The sequence below is a fragment of the Eutrigla gurnardus genome (genome assembly GCF_963514095.1).
Source record: "Eutrigla gurnardus genome assembly, chromosome: 17".
In the NCBI taxonomy this organism is placed as follows: Eukaryota; Metazoa; Chordata; class Actinopteri; order Perciformes; family Triglidae; genus Eutrigla; species Eutrigla gurnardus.
This window is the reverse complement of record NC_139928.1, coordinates 12,359,670-12,378,800: the sequence shown is the minus strand read 5'-3', so window position 1 is coordinate 12,378,800 and position 19,131 is coordinate 12,359,670. Positions and strand designations below refer to the sequence as shown.

At 43.5% G+C, this 19,131-nt stretch overlaps 1 protein-coding gene across 4 annotated transcripts in view; it reads left to right on the top strand.

Moving 5' to 3' along the window:
* Positions 1-18,188, top strand: part of runx1t1 (RUNX1 partner transcriptional co-repressor 1) — a 52,469-nt gene extending 34,281 nt beyond the window's left edge. Inside the window, exons 4-11 of one of the 4 annotated variants that reach the window (XM_084032907.1) lie at positions 324-413; positions 4,052-4,233; positions 7,665-7,927; positions 8,599-8,687; positions 9,149-9,344; positions 10,481-10,549; positions 12,748-12,938; positions 13,853-18,188. In XM_084032907.1, the coding sequence (XP_083889033.1) occupies positions 324-413; positions 4,052-4,233; positions 7,665-7,927; positions 8,599-8,687; positions 9,149-9,344; positions 10,481-10,549; positions 12,748-12,938; positions 13,853-14,179 (1,407 nt within the window). In that variant the 3' untranslated portion in view covers positions 14,180-18,188. Of the gene's footprint in view, positions 1-323; positions 414-4,051; positions 4,234-7,664; positions 7,928-8,598; positions 8,697-9,148; positions 9,345-10,480; positions 10,550-12,705; positions 12,939-13,852 lie in introns of all 4 variants that reach the window. The other 3 variants (XM_084032905.1, XM_084032906.1, XM_084032904.1) reach the window with 3 other exon arrangements.
* Positions 18,189-19,131: the final 943 nt, after the last annotated feature.

Sequence of the window (19,131 nt, the reverse complement as noted above, 5' to 3'; positions counted from 1 at the left end):
GGGCTTAAATGTATATAATAAATATAGATTGTATTCTGAATGAGGCAATAGGTTCTCATGTAATTGATAAGAAAAAAGATACGCATATTTCTTCCTCGCGTGGCATATTTTCTGACTCCTGCACGTGTATTTGTTTTATTAATTGGAAGAGATGCGCGTCTTTTGTTTTCTCGTTCCACAGCGGCCTGCCCATGTGCTTCCTATTACCAAAACCTGAAACATTCACTCCAGGCCAGGATATAGCTTAGCTTCCAATAAGTAATATTATCGCTTAATGCCTTCCACATGGATTCATGTGTTTTTTCTCTCTCTCTCTCCTCCAGAATTCCACGCTCACCATCGAAGAATTTCACTCCAAGCTCCAAGAAGCCACCAACTTCCCTCTGCGACCTTTCGTCATCCCATTTCTGAAGGTAGATATTTAAATGTGCGTTTACTACAGAAGGGTTTTCCTGCCTGCCTGACTGATCGACCCAACCTGGAAAACATTTAGTCCGGTCCCAGATCCAGATGTGCATACTTATGTGTGTGATATTTATCCCAGCCTCGCTCTTCATCTCCCCCTGACCTCTTTCACTTTCTTCCTTCTCACTCGGGTTTCTCAGCCATTTTCTTTTTCTCTCTCCTGCTGGATCTGTCGATATCTTGTCAACGCTGAAGCTGATCTCACTCGTGTAGGGTCTCTCTGCTCGACCGGGCTAGCTAACGTCGTTCAGACCATTTTTTTTTACTGTGAAATATTTGAGCTGGGAGAAGTCTTTAACGAGCGTGGTTGTGACCTGAGGGCAACGTCCCCTTTCATGTGCTCCTTTCCGGCCGCCGCGACTTTCTCTTCAGATCATTTTCTCATTGATTCTTCATCCCGCTAAGCCACATTTTTCAGTCGCTATTTCCCATTTCCAGCCATTAGCTTGGTGCATTAGCAGAAGAAGGAGCGCTCTTTCAAACGTTTGCTTGATTGGCCTTTTTTTTCTCCGTTAGTCATCTCTTTATTCCAGTCTGGGAAAAAAGAAAAAACATGTCTGTTTGTATCCAGAGGTGAAGCCATTTATGTGCATTTGGTGCTGTTTGTGTCAGATGGGCGTATATGCTGAGGAGCTAAAGCAATCTGGAGGTGAGACTCGCCGCGGTGAGATTTGTTTTGCCAGTCAAAGATGACGAATGGGGGACTGGGTGGTTTATATTGAGGGATGTACTATGCAGCAGTGGTTCGGATCGTGTTATGGGGGTCTGGGTGAAAGCTGAGATCAATATCGACGCGGCTACTGAGAGATGGAGAGCAGGGACGGGCGTGACATTTAACACAGAGCTCATTTGTTTCTATTACAGCCTCTGTTTTCTTTTCTCACTCTATTTTTTGTATCTCCACCTCAACCCTATTCACGATTCCTCTGCCGACTTCTCCCTCTTTATCTATCCTCGATCCTGTATCTGTCCCGCTCCCTGCTGTACCTGTTTCGGGTGACGGGCATAAGGCAAATGACATTGACATTCACAAGCCTACAGTCGCCACCGTTGTCCTGCCTGGCTCTAGTATTGGTCCCACCAGAATCGCTACACTAACAGGGACTTTGTGTCCTCACTGTGTCCTTCTTCACATCACTCCTTTATTCTAGGTTCATATTTGTCTGCTTTGCCTCCATATCTTCCCTTCTACATCCCGTTCCCCGTCTCTGTTTACCGTTCCCCATCTATCCATCCTCCAGTCCCTGCTTCCCCTCTCCTCTCCCCGCCAGATGGTTAGTGTATCACTGGGATGGCTGCGGAATCAAAGATGCAACTCTTTTTCTTCCCCCCCCCCCCCTCCGTCGCTCCTTCTCTGCCTCTCTCTCTCCCCAGTCTAATTTTAGTGCCTTGCCACTGCGGAGCCTTTAATGCCAGCTACCATATGGTAGCAGGGAGCAGTTGGAGGTGTAGGGGAGCTTTTATAGGTGCATCCAAGCGCAGCTGCAACAATGCGCATCAGGGCTCGGAGTTTTTCATTACGCTAATGTTAGACCAAGCCGACCCCCCCATCCCCATCCCCCGCACCCCAACCCCACTCGACTCCTTTCCCCTTCTCTTAATACAAAACCTCAAATTGGTTGGGACTCTTTACTGGAAGGAGGCAGTCATAAACCACACAGCGCCAGTGACGTGATGCGTTGGTGGGACGCCCGCAACACAGGACAACAGGCTTCCAGAGTCACAATGTTTCTCTGTTCTCAAGATCCAGTCGAGCTTCTTTGTTTTGTTTTTTTTAACTCTGTCAAAGGTTTTTGTTTTTCTTGCATCGTGCCGAAGCGAGAGGAGTGCTGCGAGACGGAGGAATAAACACATTTACTTAAGCCCTGATAGACTATCATTTAAATTTGACAATATACACGTCTCCTAGATTCTCCTCCAACTGTAAATTACCAACAGAAAGTTGATGAAGTGCAGCACATCCTGAATGTGGCATATTCTGAATGTTTTTTTTTTGGCGCAGTTTGACAAAATGCCAGATCCGGTATTTTCACAATAAATCATCCCGGGTGTATTTTTCGCTGGGGCACGCTGAACACGACTTGAAATGTTCCCTTTTTAATGCGAGTGCAGATGTTGGTTACTGCACGGAAGCGAATCGCCGTAGTTTGTCAAATGAAAAATGATCCGTCCTCTTCAGCGGGTCTCCACTTCTTGTCTTTTTTGTTAATGCGTCCCACGTCTCTGGCAATTAGGATGACCTCTAATTAATGAAAGATGAGATCACCGGGGTCAAAGCAATCTATTTTATACTCTTTTTTTTTTTTTTCTCGGAGGGTAATTACGATCATAAACTATTAACGGACCATTAACTTGGGCAGGTAAAGCGAAGGCCAGCGCTTGGCATTTCTTTATACGGCTGATTACTGGAGAGGGATTTTTCATATGAAAACACAAACCTCAATAAACTTTTTGAAAGTATTATTTTTTATGCAGTTGGCAAAGACGTGATGGAAATCCCTGAGCTACGGTACGACGGGAGGAAAGAGGGTGAATAAAAGCATGTAGCTTATATAACTTAGGGGGGGAATAAGAAAAGGAAGAAACAAAGCAAGAGACTCGGAGAGAGATTATGTTATTGGAGGCAAAACAAAGATTATCAGACCTAAAACTTACAAAGATGGCCTCTCCAAACGCCCTTGTGATGTACCTCCACTCTCCTTGTGAGAGCCCCCACTCCCCTTCTGAAACGGCCTGATGCAACACTTTCATCTTCTTGCTTGGAAACGCACCCCATCAGATGTCTTTGAAGTCGGCGCGCACATACCTGCATGACCCTGTAACTCCGCACAAGAAAGCCGGCCCCCCTTGTTATGTCAAAGAGATTGAAAGTAGCCACTGTTTCTTTATGGGGGAAACATGTATATTCCACTCTTTGGGTGTTAATGCACTCTGGGTCACAGGAAGTGATGGTGGGTCAGTGGTAATCAGCAAAAAGGGGTCAGTTGAGAGAGACGAGAAATGGATCTCAAATTGGTGTTTTTGGTATAAAAAGAGGAAAAGCTTTTATTTTGGCATCATATTTTTTGATGTGTTGTAAAAACGTTGGATGTTGTTTCAGATCAAAGATATGCATCAATCTTGAATGTATCTTTGTTCTAATATATTATCATATATTTAGGCTGAGTCGCACTTGAATATTCATCCAACTGCATCTTTTCCCTCTTGAGAGCTGTATATGTTGACTTTGATTACCCATAAAGCAATGCAGACACAATTTAAATTTGCATTTTATTGTTTTATGTACTTCTGAATCTTCATTGTTATGTTTTCCCTACAATATCTGTTTAAGGCATTGTAGTAAAAACAATTCAGAAATTGACAGATGATTTCATTGTTTCCCAAATTGGCAAAAAAAAAAAAAAAAAAAACAGAGAGAAACTGACTGAGCGAGTCATTGTTTACTTTTGTCGAAAGGCAAAAAAAAGGCAGATGTTTAATTTTATATCCATGCATCGCTACAAAAATATGGTTGTCAGCGTTGTCTGAAACATACCGTGCAGCTGTTCCGTTTCCTCTGGTGATCTGGTGCCGTCTCCTTCCGTAGGCCAACCTGCCGCTCCTTCAGAGGGAGCTGCTGCACTGTGCCAGGCTGGCCAAGCAGAACCCGGCTCAGTACCTGGCCCAGCACGAGCAGCTGCTGCTGGATACCAGCACCACCTCCCCAGTCGACTCCTCCGAACTCCTGCTGGACGTCAATGAGAACGGCAAGAGGAGGACGCCGGACAGGTGGGTCAATCGGACACACTAATTCGTTTTATACATCTACCAGCTCCAGACGTTAAAGCAGTCGAGGTTTTTTTTTCTCCCTCTATTGTTTGATCTCATGCATGAATCCCTTTGAGTTTTCCTGCATCCCCATGAACCCATACGGCGCTCCACAGACACAAGCTGAGCCAACGCAGGGGCAATAGTGCGATGTGTTAATGTATGTATGGGAAGTGTCTGTCAGTGCACCGCCGGGCCTCATGACGTGCTCCGTTGGACATCTCAGCTCCGGGCTCCTGCTCTTAATGGGCCAGAACTGAGGAGAGGAATAGATGGGGAAAAGAGACCTGGCTGCACACACACACACACACACACACACAGATCCTGAGGATAGAAAAAAGCAAGGAAGCCAGCTGTGCATTTCTAAAAAAGTGTGACTGTCAATGAATATGGATTCTGTGTAAGTTATCATTTACTTTCATGCTTGATTGGGTGTGAGAGTTCCCAGAGTTTGTGTGCGTGTGTGTGTGTGTGTGTGTGTCAGTTCAACCCCCTACCCAAGCCAAATCATTACACCTGTTTGTTGTCACGGACTTTGGTAATGACTCAATGTTCTCAGCTCTAATGGACAAGCACTGAGACGTGGCGTTCAGGAACACACAGCGATGTAAAAACCTATAGTCGTCCTCCAGAGCAGCAGAAGTGGAAGCAAGCACAAAACCCTCCGACCCCGGCGAGCATGTGCATGTTTAAGTCTGATCGATACAGAACAGCATCAAAATACAGCATATAAAGCATTTTCCACTTAAAAAGGGGTTTCACTATATTAGCTATGCATAGACCGATACTCATATTCTTCCAATAAACATCAATAAGCCTTTTTTGTTGTTGTTTTTTACTTCTTGAACAGAAGTTTGTGGAGAGACATTTGTGCTTTGTTGTGACTTTGTGTGCTTCGAGTACAGTGTGTGCATGGCCTTTTGAAATAAAGAGTAATCCTCCCAGGGTCTAAACATTTTTTTAATACAGACAGGGGAGAGGAAAATGTACTTTTTATATTTGCTGAGGGACAAAAAAATGCCAAAAGCGATATTAATAATTCTCACCTCTCTTTTCCCCCAACAGTCGGATAGGCGGACTTTTTTCTGTAATACCTGCATATTTGCAGGCCGTCTGGTGCATAAGGGAGTGAGCTTAGGGGGGAAAGGTGTGCAAGTAAATGTGTGTGACAGAGAGAGAGAGAGAAGAGAGAGAGAATATATGAAGGGAGAAAAAGTAGGCATCTGTATGCAGTGAAACAAATGTGGCCTTTTGTGTGAATGCATGAGTCTCTATGCACTGTGAAGGCGTGAGCAGGGTTCATGTATGTGCACTTCCTTACCTGTGTGTGTGTGGGTGTGTGTGTGTGTGTTTGTGTGTGTGCGCCTAGGGAGATGGGCTGATAACACTTACAGATGAGGCTCCGGCACCAATACGGCTGGCTAAGCACCTCTGCTTTCTGCTTACCTTTGCTCTGCGTTCCCGCTTATAGGAGCCCTGCGTCGGAATATTGGAATTTTGAATGGGAATCCTTAATCACACACAACAATGCAGCATCAATGCATTCTGATTAATACCACGGTCTGCTGACCAGGAATATCCTTTATAATATGCATAGAAGGAAAAAAGACATACATATGGTGTGTACTGTAATTACCTAACAAAGACAATATTGAAATAATAGCTGAGAGTGCAAAATGACTGGTGCTGTAATGGCTCGCATGGTAAATTATAATTCAGCAAATATTCACAGCATCAATTTCATCGGCATACAACGTAATTAAATACTCGGCGCTCTTTTGCTCTGAATTGTTCCTTTTAAGAGAAACGCTGTTCGCACTAATTGATTGATTTTGATTTATTCCGCCTTGTCAATGAAACACTTATTGCAGATTTTTCACAATAAAAGTCTTCCGGGCAAGGGAAGGAATTACGCCCCACTGAAAGGTTTTTAATGTGAATTATGGGAACTGTTTGATTTGTATAACAACAAAGACGAGCAGACAAAGACAACACAGGGAGGCTTTTCTACTCAAATGTAATCTAAAATGTACTTATTAAACCAGGGAATTTAAAAATTAAAGCCTTTTCTCTCATAATTGCCAGACTCAATTATGAGAGAATTATGAGTTAAGGCATGGGTCCTTCTTCAGTAGGTACAAAAAAAAAAAAATTCCAGTATTTCTATGTGAATGTTGCTCACAACGAGATGCTGTTTAATCACATTACCATAGAGACAATGTGAGCCCAATTTCTGAAATCTTGACATTGGCATGCGCATATAAATTGGGCCCGTGTGTGTATCCTCACAAGTTAAATTCGGTGCATATAGGTGGCTGTGAGCGTACGTGCATGTGTGCAATCCGGTGCCTGTGGATACAACCATGTTAGGCAGATAAAGAGTGCGGTTGGGGGAAGAGAAGAATGGCTGGATGGATGGATGAGTCGAGGGAGGCGGCGAGAGACGGACGGATGGAGGGAAAGAGCATATGGAGAGCTGTGGATGAGCATTAGGAGCCCATAAAAACAGCTCATTAAGAAGTTCAATCTGTTCATCGGAGAGAGGGAGAGAGAGAGAGGGAGATGGGGAGGAAGGGGGGAGAGAGAGAGGAAAGTGGAGGATTGCAGATAGTGGGGGGAGGCTGGTGAGATTTAACTGTGAACTGACAAAGCTGAGAACACACACAGACACACAAGTGCAAGCATGCGCATACACTAACACACCTGGCCACATTAATCTTGAGAAGCAGCCTTACAAAATTTCACCTGATCCCTTGGAAGCTACATTAGCGAGTGTGTGTGAGTGTGTGTGTGTGTGTGTGTGTGTGTGTGTGTGTGTGTGTGTGTGTGTGTGTGTGTGTGTGTGTGTGTGTGAGAGTGTGAATGTGAGTGGAAAGAATTACAGTCTGATTCCTGCACTCCTTTTGTCCGTTTGTCACGTCCGCTCCAGCATTTAATACAGCACAAAGGGATGGAGGAGTTGTTGTGATGATGTGTTTTAAGTTTGGCTTTTGTATGCGATAAATATGACAAGCAAATTCTGAATCAGACATTTTTACAAAAAGGTATATTACCATCACACTGATTTTGTTACTGTGTCCTCTCTTCTTTGCTTCTTTTGTTTCCCTTTGCATTTTTTTTTTCCTGCTCGTTTATTATACCTCAAGAACAGCCAAAGTCTCAGACAAAGGCCTGTTTGGCCTCTTATTCAGTCCAATTATACTTGGAACAAGTGAAAAGTTTCACCAGTGGGTTGAAATAAGTCTGCATGATGATAATGCAGTGTCTCTTGTTTCAGGATTCTTCCAAAACTGTCAAATAGAAACATCCACTGGAAGTCAAACCTATTAAAATAATAAGGGATTCATGCCGAAACATACTCAAAACCTGTCTGTCTCTCATTCTCCCCCCAGAACCAAAGAGAACGGCTTCGAGCGAGATGGCGCCCTGCACCCGGATGTTCACCCTAACAAGCGGCCCTGCACCATAAGCCCCGCCCAGCGCTTCAGCCCGTCCAACGGCCTCTCCTACCAACCCAACGGCCTGCCCCACCCGGGTCCCATCCCTCCGCAGCACTACAGGCTGGACGACATGGCCATCGCCCATCACTACCGTGACACTTACAGACACCCCGCCTCCAACCATCGGGAGATCCGGGAGAGAGCCAGGCCTGTCGGTGAGGATGCAAACCCACTCCGCCACATGGTGCACCGTCAAAGCTATTACTCACAAAGAGGTTTTTATATACAACAGTGGCATCATCTCTACATCATTCCTCAGCTCTTTATATCCCACTGAGATCTCTCTCTGGGTTTATAATGCTGATAATCAGTCAGTGTCCACTTCACCCTAGTGGATGCTTGTTGGTACAGTCGACTGACAAACAAGTCTCTCTGACCCCGCGACGGTCCCGCTCCCTCGGAGACGTCGAGGCCACCACGACCTGGCGGCCCGGCTGGAGTAATGCACTGCGAGATGTATGAGCGCACGACAAAAGCACTTTTAGGCACGGCGACGTTGAATTAGAGACATTTTTCTGTGCGGAGCGAGCCATGACGAAGCTGTAATGACGACTTGGCTCGGCTCTAAAAATAGGAGAGACATTTACCAAGTCTCGCCTTGTGATGGATGCTTATTGGACTCGAAGCTCAGTCATTTGAGTCCTGCCCTCAGGGCGGGAGAGAGATATGGTGGCAGCAAAGAAAAGGGGGAGTGAGGGAGGAGGGGGAGAAAGGAATGGAGGGAGAGAGTTTCGACCAGGGTCCAAATGAAGGATGGTAGTGATGAAGTAACGTCACATTGTTCCCTTTGTTTATCTATCTGTATGCCCTTCTTCCTGTCTTACAGGTATGCACACAGGGACCAGGCAGGAGGAGGTGATTGACCACAGACTGACCGACAGAGAGTGGGCAGAGGAGTGGAAGCACCTTGACCATGTAAGAAAAGTAATAACATTTTTTTTACTATACCTTAAATGATGAAACAGAGATGCTCTAAAATCATTGTTTCAGTCATATTAAATTGTTATACATCACATTGTACTGCAAGTCTTTCTTACATCGTTAAGAGAGAATTGGCTTTACAAGTATATCAAGAATAACAGTCAGGTTTTTTTTTTAATTTAAAACGGAGAGATGTATGTGCATGCTTGCGTATAAATATGTTTGTAAACATGAAATGTGTTCAGTGTCACATTTCACATCACAGTTATGTACAGTGACTACTGTTTCACCACCAAACTCCATGATACAGATGAATTTAATAATGACGGACTAACTAAAACTACATCACAGACACTTTAATAATAACTCCACTGCCTGCCTTGCTGAATTCAAATCAATCCCTTCATGTCTATTTGTAAACTCAGCGCCTTGTCCGTTCCCTGTCACCCCCCCAGCTGCTGAACTGTATCATGGACATGGTGGAGAAGACGAGGCGCTCGCTGACGGTGCTGCGGCGGTGCCAGGAGGCCGACCGCGAGGAGCTCAACTACTGGATCCGACGATACAGCGACGCTGAAGAGCTGAAGAAGGGCGCCGCTAGCGGGCAGTCAAGGCAGCAGAGCCCGGCAGCACAGGAAAATGCAACACCGGGTAGGGGATCACACATACCCTACGATGACTGTCATATTATAATAAATACATTAAGTACTAATTCCACCAGCTCTCTTGATCCTCATCCCATCACATTTTTTGATGTACGGAAATAATTTCTTGCAAACTTGCCCTTTCTTTAGCTTTCTTCAAAGAATGGTGTTTTTGTTTTGTTTGGGGTTGTATGAGGTACTTATCCAGAGTCAGTGTATCATAGCATGTGTAATAGATATTGATCATCACGCCCCCAGTTTGGAGGAGCAGGCAGGAGTACCAACACGGAGCAAAGTAATATACTGCCGTGGACAGGGACAGCAGCAAAATGTATTTTCGCCACTTAAAAGAACTGTAGGTACACCCACGATGAATAAGAACCTCACATAACCCCACTTCAAAATTCCCAAACCATCCGTTTCAGACTGGAGTCTTCACGCCAATATTAAAGCTGGGGTTGGCAAAATTGGAGAAACCAGCAAGAGTAAGCTAGATTTTGAAAGAATTCAATTGAAAAACCCAGCCAAATGTTTTCAACACTTAAACGATTGGGCCGGGTTTTTACAGTCCTGCGACAGCTGTAGGCTTTTTTTAGTCCGACCATTTGATTTCTTGATTGCTGTCAGGAAGGATGTAAATTGAATTTAAACAAATATAAAAAAAAAAAACGGTTTCCAAAATACATTACCTAGCCTCGCTTTAAAGAAGCCCTACAATGAATTGTTATGGGCTGGTTTGCATCCTACATGGAAGAGATGGTATTTATTCTTTATTTTCTCCAGCAGTTTAATGCCAGAAAGACTGATAGTTAATATGGAGTACCCCTGGGATCCGTTGTAGGTCCTCTACAGTTTGTTAGTACATGCTGCCACTAGGCAATATCATCTGTTATCATGATAATACCGATGACAGTCAGTTGTACATATTCCTGTCCCCTAAAATCCCGAGCCATTATACATCTAACTAGTTTATTGCATCAGTGACAAATACATTAGATGTTTTATTGTGTTCCTTAAACCTTGATGGGAACATCAGGGTAACCAGCAGGTTCTTTAAACATGCTGATTTCTTCTTTTGTGCTGTGTCATGCCAAAAACAGGTTGATCCCTGACTAATATGGCTGGGTGTTTGTGTCTCCCCAGAAATCCACAGAGAGCTGCTGCACCGGCCCGGGTCTGGCTACGTCCCTGAAGATATCTGGAAGAAAGCTGGTGAGCAGCACTTCCATGTCTCCCATCATCTCTCTGCAATTTTTAGGACATTTTGCTTCGTAGAAATCAAGTCAATGTTTTTGCCCGTATGACTCATCCTCCTTAAAAACCTATTCATAGTCTGCTGTCTGCAATCGCCTCCCCTGGTAGACTTGAATGAAGGTGTCAGTCTGCCCTTAGAAATTCATTTATATTTGATACAATAGAAGTTTCACCACCACACTCCGCACACTCCAAATATGATGTCAGGTTGTATAAAAGCTTTTATTGCACCAGTCGAATAAGGGACAGAAGTTGCTTTAACAGCTGGTCCGGTGGTTCTGCTGTTACAAGTACTACTTAGAAAGACTCCATATATTTTGGCATTTTCGTAATCCCTGTAGCGATAGACGTCGTAGCTATTCTATTTAACGAAAGTGTTGTAAAAATTGTAGAGGGAAATTTGTAGAGCCAATTAAGATCAAGTATTGAAACTAATTTGTTGCTTTAACAGCTTTCATTAGTTGCCATTAAATGTTTAGTGTACACAAACGGTATTCTTTAAACTCGCGAGCACAGCTGCAATCACCATTATCGCCGTCGAAAAACCAGCAGAATTTTTCTGCCGAGGGTCCAATGCTCGAGGAATCCACTTTGTATTCACCGTCAGTGATACAGTATATCTGCTTTTTAAACCCCTCGGAGAAAAGAAATTGTCCCCTTGCTTGACCGAGCATGATGTGTGAGATACTCAGAACAAGTAATATGCATTTAAATTGAATTGAGTATCACCATTGGGACTCTGCCTGCTCTCCGGTCCTCTCTCCTCCCCTCACCAGCTTTGATCGATCTTCCATCTAAGGCATTTGGTGTGTAATCACAATTCCATGCACGAGCCGTATATCACACGGCACAAGGGCAATTTCCATGACTTCAGGCAGCACAGTAGGTTAAAGACAAAACCACCCTGGTTTGAAAATTTAGCTCAATCACGCCGGAGAGAAAACATCCCCCGTCTTTAGAAAAAAAGCTCACATTCTGTCTGATATTGAAAACAGATTTTCACAACTGCAAAGTGTAACATGTACAAAGAAAAGTAAAGCAAAGCACATTTGCCAGACGTAAAGCGGTATGCATCTTTTTTGTCTGTAGGATAAATGGCGCCTGCTATTTTTCATTCCCTCCGCATTCTTCTCCTTATTTCCCTTTCACTCCATTCACATATATTCTGGCTGAAGAGAGACCGATTTAAATGTGACCCGGGGAGGATTGCAAAAATGGGATTTTTAACACAATGGAGTGAATACATCTGTTTGAAATGGGCAAAATGTTTACAGTTGGTGATAAATATTCAAGCACCTTGCGCTGTGTCCTACCGGCTTCCCACTTCCCCTCACCACATGGGCCTCTGGGATCACAATGGAAAATGCATAATTTAAATATAAATTGCCTGATTTGCATACACAATTAGTCAAGTTACAGGCTTGATGGGAGCAAACAAAAAAAGCTCTCTTGCTTTGACGTTCAGTTGGAATTCCACTGCTTAACACCCGCACGGCAAGGTTATTCATTACGGCGAACCAGTCTAAAATAACACATTGCTCCATCTTAAAAGCACATTTTCTGACTGATTACCTGGGATTAATTGGCCCATGCTGTTGTCTCGCGGATATTTTTCAAAAATATAGATGGTGTTAATTGTCAAATATGATTCTTTCCAACGTTTTTGAATTAAAACCTCACTTATCGACCCATTAGAGGATCTGCTGGAAGTGATTAAAATGCCACGGTTAGCCGTTACTTCCTCAAAAGCCTTAATGATTAAGTGAAGACAATCGATGCATCATTTGTTAATGTGTCGGCTATCGTATATTTACCACATTTAAAAATAGTGGCGTCTGCTTATATTTGGTGTATCCCAGATGGTTTCTGATCTTGGAATAGCAAAAGCGAAATACGTTTTCCGTGTGAATTAATTACCATCATCTGCAAAACTACAAACCACATCTTTTCTCTGATTTTTGTCATCTGCATCAGTTTTATTGTCGTGGTTTCTGTCCTCCAGATGTGTTAGAGATTTAGCAGCTTTCACCGTATTGCCACTCATCTTTTTTCACTCATTTCAAAGAAAATGTGATTCAAATCAACAGGATGATACAATGCACACTACATTGCAGGTGCGGGAGGCTTGACTTCCTCTATCTCCACACTCTTTCCAGAAGAGGCCGTGAATGAGGTGAAGCGACAGGCTGTGTCGGAGCTGCAGAAGGCCGTGTCAGAGGCCGAACGCAAGGCTCACGAGATGATCAGCAGCGAGCGGGCCAAGATGGAGCGCACGGTATCCGAGGCCAAGCGGCAGGCGGCCGAGGACGCGCTCTCCATAATCAACCAGCAAGAGGACTCCAGCGAGGTAGGGGAACCTTCAGAGCATCAAAAGGTGTACCCTGAATCTCTTTAAAAAAGAAATCAAGTTCGGTAGTTATGTATTTCTTTGTTCTCACCTCGACTACGCTTTTTTGCCAGCTGTTCCCGTGACTCCCAAAAGACACACATGACGGGCTCTTATCAGTGAAAGCACATCATTGTCTTTCAAATATCAAAAGAGGCTGCCAATTATTTCTAACTTTAAAAGTGTTCCTGTAAAGAGACGTTGTTTTATAGTCAGCGGGGAGAGCAGAGTAAAAGCAAAACAAGGTCAATCCAGCATCTCTTACCCTCGCTTTTCCTCCATCCGCCTCTCCTTTCTTCTGCTTGTTTTTTTGAAAAGGTGTTACCAACTCAGCCGTGAGGAAATAAGGGAAGGAGCTTTTCATTTGCTAATCACCATTAGAGACCTTGACGTTTAATCAGTTAAGTGAGAGGGAAATATGGCGCACATCTGTCATTAATTGCTGGAGTGATGTTTATGAGAGAGAGGCGCCCCAGAGGGAAACTTTCAGGAGCTGTTTGTAACCTTGTTCTCCTTTTTTTTTTCTTGTGGATTTGCAGCCACCCTGACATGCTCTCCCTGCGGTTTTTCCAAGATATATAAGAGGCCCTAAGTGTAATCAGTGGAGTTTTTTTCCCATCTGTCTGTGGTTTTGTTTTAAGTGTTGTAAAAGGAGAGGCTGGTTCTGTTAATATGCAGACTGTTGCACTGATGGCTCCCGCCCATTCTCTGTTTGCGGCGTGTTGCTATCGCAGACGTACGCTTGTCTTTTTCATGTGAGGGGGCATAAACATAAAACAAACAAGGGGTCCAAAGGAGCTTTTGTTGTCTGGAGTGTCAGTCGTTTCCGCTGTGTTATTCTGTGTGAGGTAACGGTGTGTCTATCTGTCTGTCAGAGCTGCTGGAACTGCGGCCGCAAAGCCAGTGAGACGTGCAGCGGCTGCAACACGGCGCGCTACTGCGGCTCCTTCTGCCAGCATAAGGACTGGGAGAAGCACCACCATGTCTGTGGTCAGACCCTCCAGGCCCAGCAGCAGCAGCAGCAGGCCAGCCAGCAGCAGGGAGGCGTCCCAGGGTCAGAGACCCCTGCCCCCGTCAGCTCCTCCGCCTGCACCCCGAGCAGCGGGACCGGGAGTCCGGCTGCCACCCCGCCTGCCGCTACCCCTCGCTCCTCCACCCCCAGCACCCCGTCCTCCTCCGCCCTGGATGGCACACCGCGCTAAGGGACTCACGCGGAGGATGGAGGCAATTAACAGCCAGCCCTCAACACCCCACCCCCCCCCCCCACCCCCCCACAAACAGCATGACTGTCTACATTGCCTTGCAAAGAGACTAAGCTAACGTGGCTAACGGAAAGAGATGGCGATGCTTCTGTCTATCTTGCAGCGTAGTCATCGAAAGGAGGAGTCGGAGTTCCATAATCAGGTCATATTGACTTGCCGTGACTTTAAAGAAACACAAAGATATTCTTTGTTTTGATTGAATGGATTTAAATATTGACATCCTTTTATCGTTACACTTGCTATTCTTGTCGTCCGTTTGTCGTCGTGCCCGTTGTTGTTAATGTTGTCGTCATCGTAGTTTATCATATTTGTTTTCCTGTAAATATTAAAGAGACTGAGCAGAGATAGCCGTGAACTCAAGTATATCCGCCCTCCCCCTCTCTTCAATGTTTTTTTTTTTTATTTTTCATCCTTGAATTAAGGCGTATTTCCTTCCTGTACTCGGGACTAGTCAACATCATTTCACCAAACAGCACACCAAGGGGAACGTAACGAGCTGGCAGAACGAGCGAAGTCATCGATATTCTTTTTAAAGAAAGATATTAGATACCCTGAAAAGACAAACCGACAGAAGTATGGATGAACAAGTCCGCTGCCTGGAGAGAGGAGAGGACTGAATCTCTGGCCCACAGACAGCCATGAAATGGGCAGATGTGCAGCAGATTGCGAGCGGAGCCAGCTGTTCAACCAATGTTATTTCCCTCTCACTTGTAATAATATCCAGGTCAGTGGGCTGGGAAATACAAATCCATCTCCCTGAAGGACGTAAGGAAGAATTCTTGGACAGGATACAAAAACTTTGCCCACTGCACACGCGGAGGATGTACCGACTGCAATTCGTGCACTCTCCAACAGGAAGTGAAGTCATCGTCCCGGCGCGAGACCGCAAAATCACCGCCGGGAAGCTCTTTCTGCCCCCAGATGCTCCAACCCTCCTGTCTCCACTCTGAAAAACATTTTTCATCTTTCTTCACATTCTTATTTTCCGTAGACGTCATTGTGTTTAAGACTTCTGTCCTGTGGTGTCACCGATGGTTATTTATTGTATATGTGTTGGACAATTGTGACAATGCATCGTACTTCGACCAGTCACAGCTCTGAGTCCTTCATCACTCTAATATCTCTCTCTCTCTAGCAAAAAGAGATAAAAAAAAGGAAGTGTTATCTTTTTTTCCAAGCTGCTTTTCTATTCTGTGTGTCAGTGGTAGATCCCCCCCGTAGTTCTATAAGTTTGACTTCCCTTCGTCCTCAAGAAAAAGACACAAGCTATATCTCAGAGCTGCTACTTGAGTCCGACCCAGATCTTTTCTGAGAGCTAGCATGTTTGCGCGGAATGCTAACCTAAATGTTTTTTACAAGGGACATAAATGTATTTGCACTGTCACAGAGGTTATTTCGGCATGCTTCTTTTCAGCATACTTGTGTTTGTCGGTATAGAGCCATAACTCATCAACCATTTTGTATGTAGTGATGATAGCATTATGTGTTTTTTTCAATCTGTTTTGGGAGGGGGGGTAATGGGGGTTATTGGAAAAAATGTAAAATCACCAAACCCACTTTTTTTTTTTTACATGAGCGGCCATAATATTTTTTTGTTGTAATAGTTACAGACAGTGCATGCACATTACTGAACGTTTGTTAAATATTTGTTATTTTTTAGAAAAACTGAAAAACAACCAAAAAAAAAAAAAGTTTAAAAAACCACGACAAAAAAACAAAAAAAAAATTCTAACAAACTAACTTTCCAAATGCAGAGGTGTAGACTCCGATTGACAGCTTTAACACTGCAAAGCACCAGGTAACACACAGTATTAACACAAGAGATAAACAAAAACAAAAAAACAGCCAAAGACTGACACCAAGGACCAAAATCCTGATTTAAGTGATTTTCAAAAAGAGGTTTGTTCACACAGATATTTGGTTATTTATTTCCACACACTTTTTTTTTGTTCACGCATTCACAGAACAAAATCAACTTCAGCGTCATAAGACTCATTCATTTGAATCCTTTCTGGAAACCAACGGCACTCGTCTTACCTTGTGAAATGAGAAGGTGTGAATTAAACAAAGTTTTCACAGCAGTGTTGCATTTCAACTGGAGCAATAATAACTAATGAACACTGGCGACTTCTGTGACCATTTTTGAGGAAAAAAAACGTTTTAGATCTTGTTTGTACATTTTCTCCTTACACAAATGTCAGATTTAAGTGCCCATTTCAGCTTTAAGCAGTTAAGTTATTTTACTCTTAAAGAGGTTGAATGTGAGACTGGACTTTCACACTAATGCCATTTGCGGTTGTTTTTGTATTTATTTATTTCAAAGTATGTCTTTTTTTTTTCTGTCGGGAATCGATAATCAGTCACAGCCTTTGTTGTAAACCTTCAATGTAAATCAAACAGACCTCTCATTCGCAGTAAGAGAGCACTTATCCTGACGCACACAAAAAGGCTCTTCACCCCCGAACACCTTGGTGCTACACAGAAGCGCGTTACAAATTCTGACCTCAAGGAACAAGTGGAAGCCCACAAAGGTTCTGGGCTGTTTGCTCCCTCTGTACTTCCTCATCTCTCCCTTCTTGTCGAAAAAAACACAAAAAAAAAATACACACCTGCATTCTTGACTCTAAAGGGTTACACAATCCAAAAAGGTGTCTGACACCCTACTTGCGACTCCTCAGAAGCTGTGAAGAAGCAGCCAAGCTGTTTTAACACAAGTGTGTTTGAAAGTATACAACAAATAACGTGTGTTCATCACTATCAGGGCAAAAAACCTGGGTTTGAAAAAAAAATGAAGACAAACATTAGCGCTCAATGCATCTTGGAGAAGCTCTATTTTTTGTTTCTTCCCTCCTCTATGTGTGTTTTGCTACAAATTCCTCGGTGGCAAACAAGTCTCACTCTACCTCTTACAGCACGATAAGAGCATCAGTCGCGGCGCTGATACTGGTCTAGTCTAAACCAAATGGGCACAAGAGAACAGGAAAAACAAAAAACCCAAAGTCGAAGCTCATACAGCTGCAAAACCATATCACTACTTGGTAACAATGCAGACCTCATAAATAAATGAAACATAAGTGAATAGAAATGAGAAAAACCTGAAAAAAACTTTTGTTATGTTCCTTATGCCTGTGGCGTTTTTAGAGTACATCAAGAGTGAATTGTTTGAACAGATTTAAAAAGAAAAAAAAATGTGCTAATTTTAAAGAAAAGTGTCATCGATTCCTATTTCGATGATACAAGCTAGGGTCACAGATAGGAAATGTTTTTCTCTCTTGCTCTTTTTTCTCTCCTGTTTCCCCTCCACCTTTTTTCTCCTATTTTCTGTTGTGAAGACACGCTAAAGCGCTTGTCGACCTGTCGGCAGGGGTGCAAAGGGGGATTTACAAAAGGCAAAAGCTTGTAAAAAACTAAAATTAAAAAAGATAAGGCTCAAATTTAGGCATGCCTGTTTTTCACAATGGGGGAGAATGTTATTTAAATTTCCTACTTATCCAGAAACATTGGGGAAATGTGTGGGGCTGACAGTGAAGAGCGAAGGCCGTAGCATTAATCTGGGGAGTGAGTTGAATTTAAAGGGTGGGAGTTTTTTTCTTTTGGGTGGGGCAGGGCGGGGGGTGGGGGGTTCTCTTGAGACAATTTATTGTGAAAAAAAAAGAGCTCAAATGATTTGAAGTTATTGTGCAATATTTAATTGAGACATGAAAACCACAGGTTAGTGGTAGGCTGACACTGGGCGGTCTCTACATCGCCTAGAGTCAGTGTCCTCTAGAGAGCTTTCCAGTCTACTATGTCAGAACTGTGGTTTCTTGTTCTTTTTTTTTCTTTTTGTTTCATTTTTTTTCTTATTCTTTTTGGGCTGTAAACTATGGTCTGTCAGTCTGTGAAACTTTGCAGTATAATTCTGGTATTGTTGTTCTCTTAACGGTGTAATAAATATGTTAATACCTGCCTTGGAGGCTTAATACTTGAGTTATTTCATTACAGCAGCACTATCCAAGATTAGCACAATACCATAAACACCAGCAGATCCCCAAATTAAAGGGACACCCCACTGATTTTACATGTGAAGGTTTACATCACAAGTTACATTATGAGAAATAATGCTTTTTACCTTTTATCTGTGTGTGTGAGTCCCCCAACTTGAAGGAAGAGCAATGGTTGATGCTAGAATGGATGATCGGAAACTTGTCCGATTCTGCACGTGTGCATCCTATCCTCTGACCAATAGACTTTCCTAACCCTATAGCACTCTGGACCATCCATTCTAGCATTAACCATACTAAACTTGGGTGTAGGCCTTTAATAACATCCCAAATGATTATAAGCGAAACATATGGACCTACTCAAAAAGTGCAAGGTCAGATTAGGCATTATCCGCCATGTTGAAAAGGCTAAATTGTCCGCCATGTTGAAAAGGCTAAATTGTAGCAGAGGTGGTGGTAGTCTTGCTGCTAGTTGTAGGCTTTTTATTTATACATACATTAATTTTACTTTTAGGCTACTTAATATCCTATTTTAACCTGATAAGTAAATTGGCTACATTTCAAGTCACTTCCATTACAGAGTAAAACGAAAAAATCCCTGCTCAACTGTGAAATAAACCCAAAGAAAGGAGAAACACCAGTCGGCCGTAGGGTGGCGTAGCTCCACAGAGGGGGCGCTCCGTCCGCTGACAATACCGGAAGAGACGCGCAGAGGGGGGCGGGGGCGGGGCCGGTTGTGCGAAAACACTCCAGGCGCAAGTACTTTATGAGTATTTATTTTAAAGTGCAGATTAATGATCACGTTCTTATGTGCTATGGCTACTATTGTTGTGACTAGGTGTTGTTAACAAAGGTTGCATTTAACTTAATCCATCGCTGATTTAGCCAAACCGGCTAGCACGCGACAGC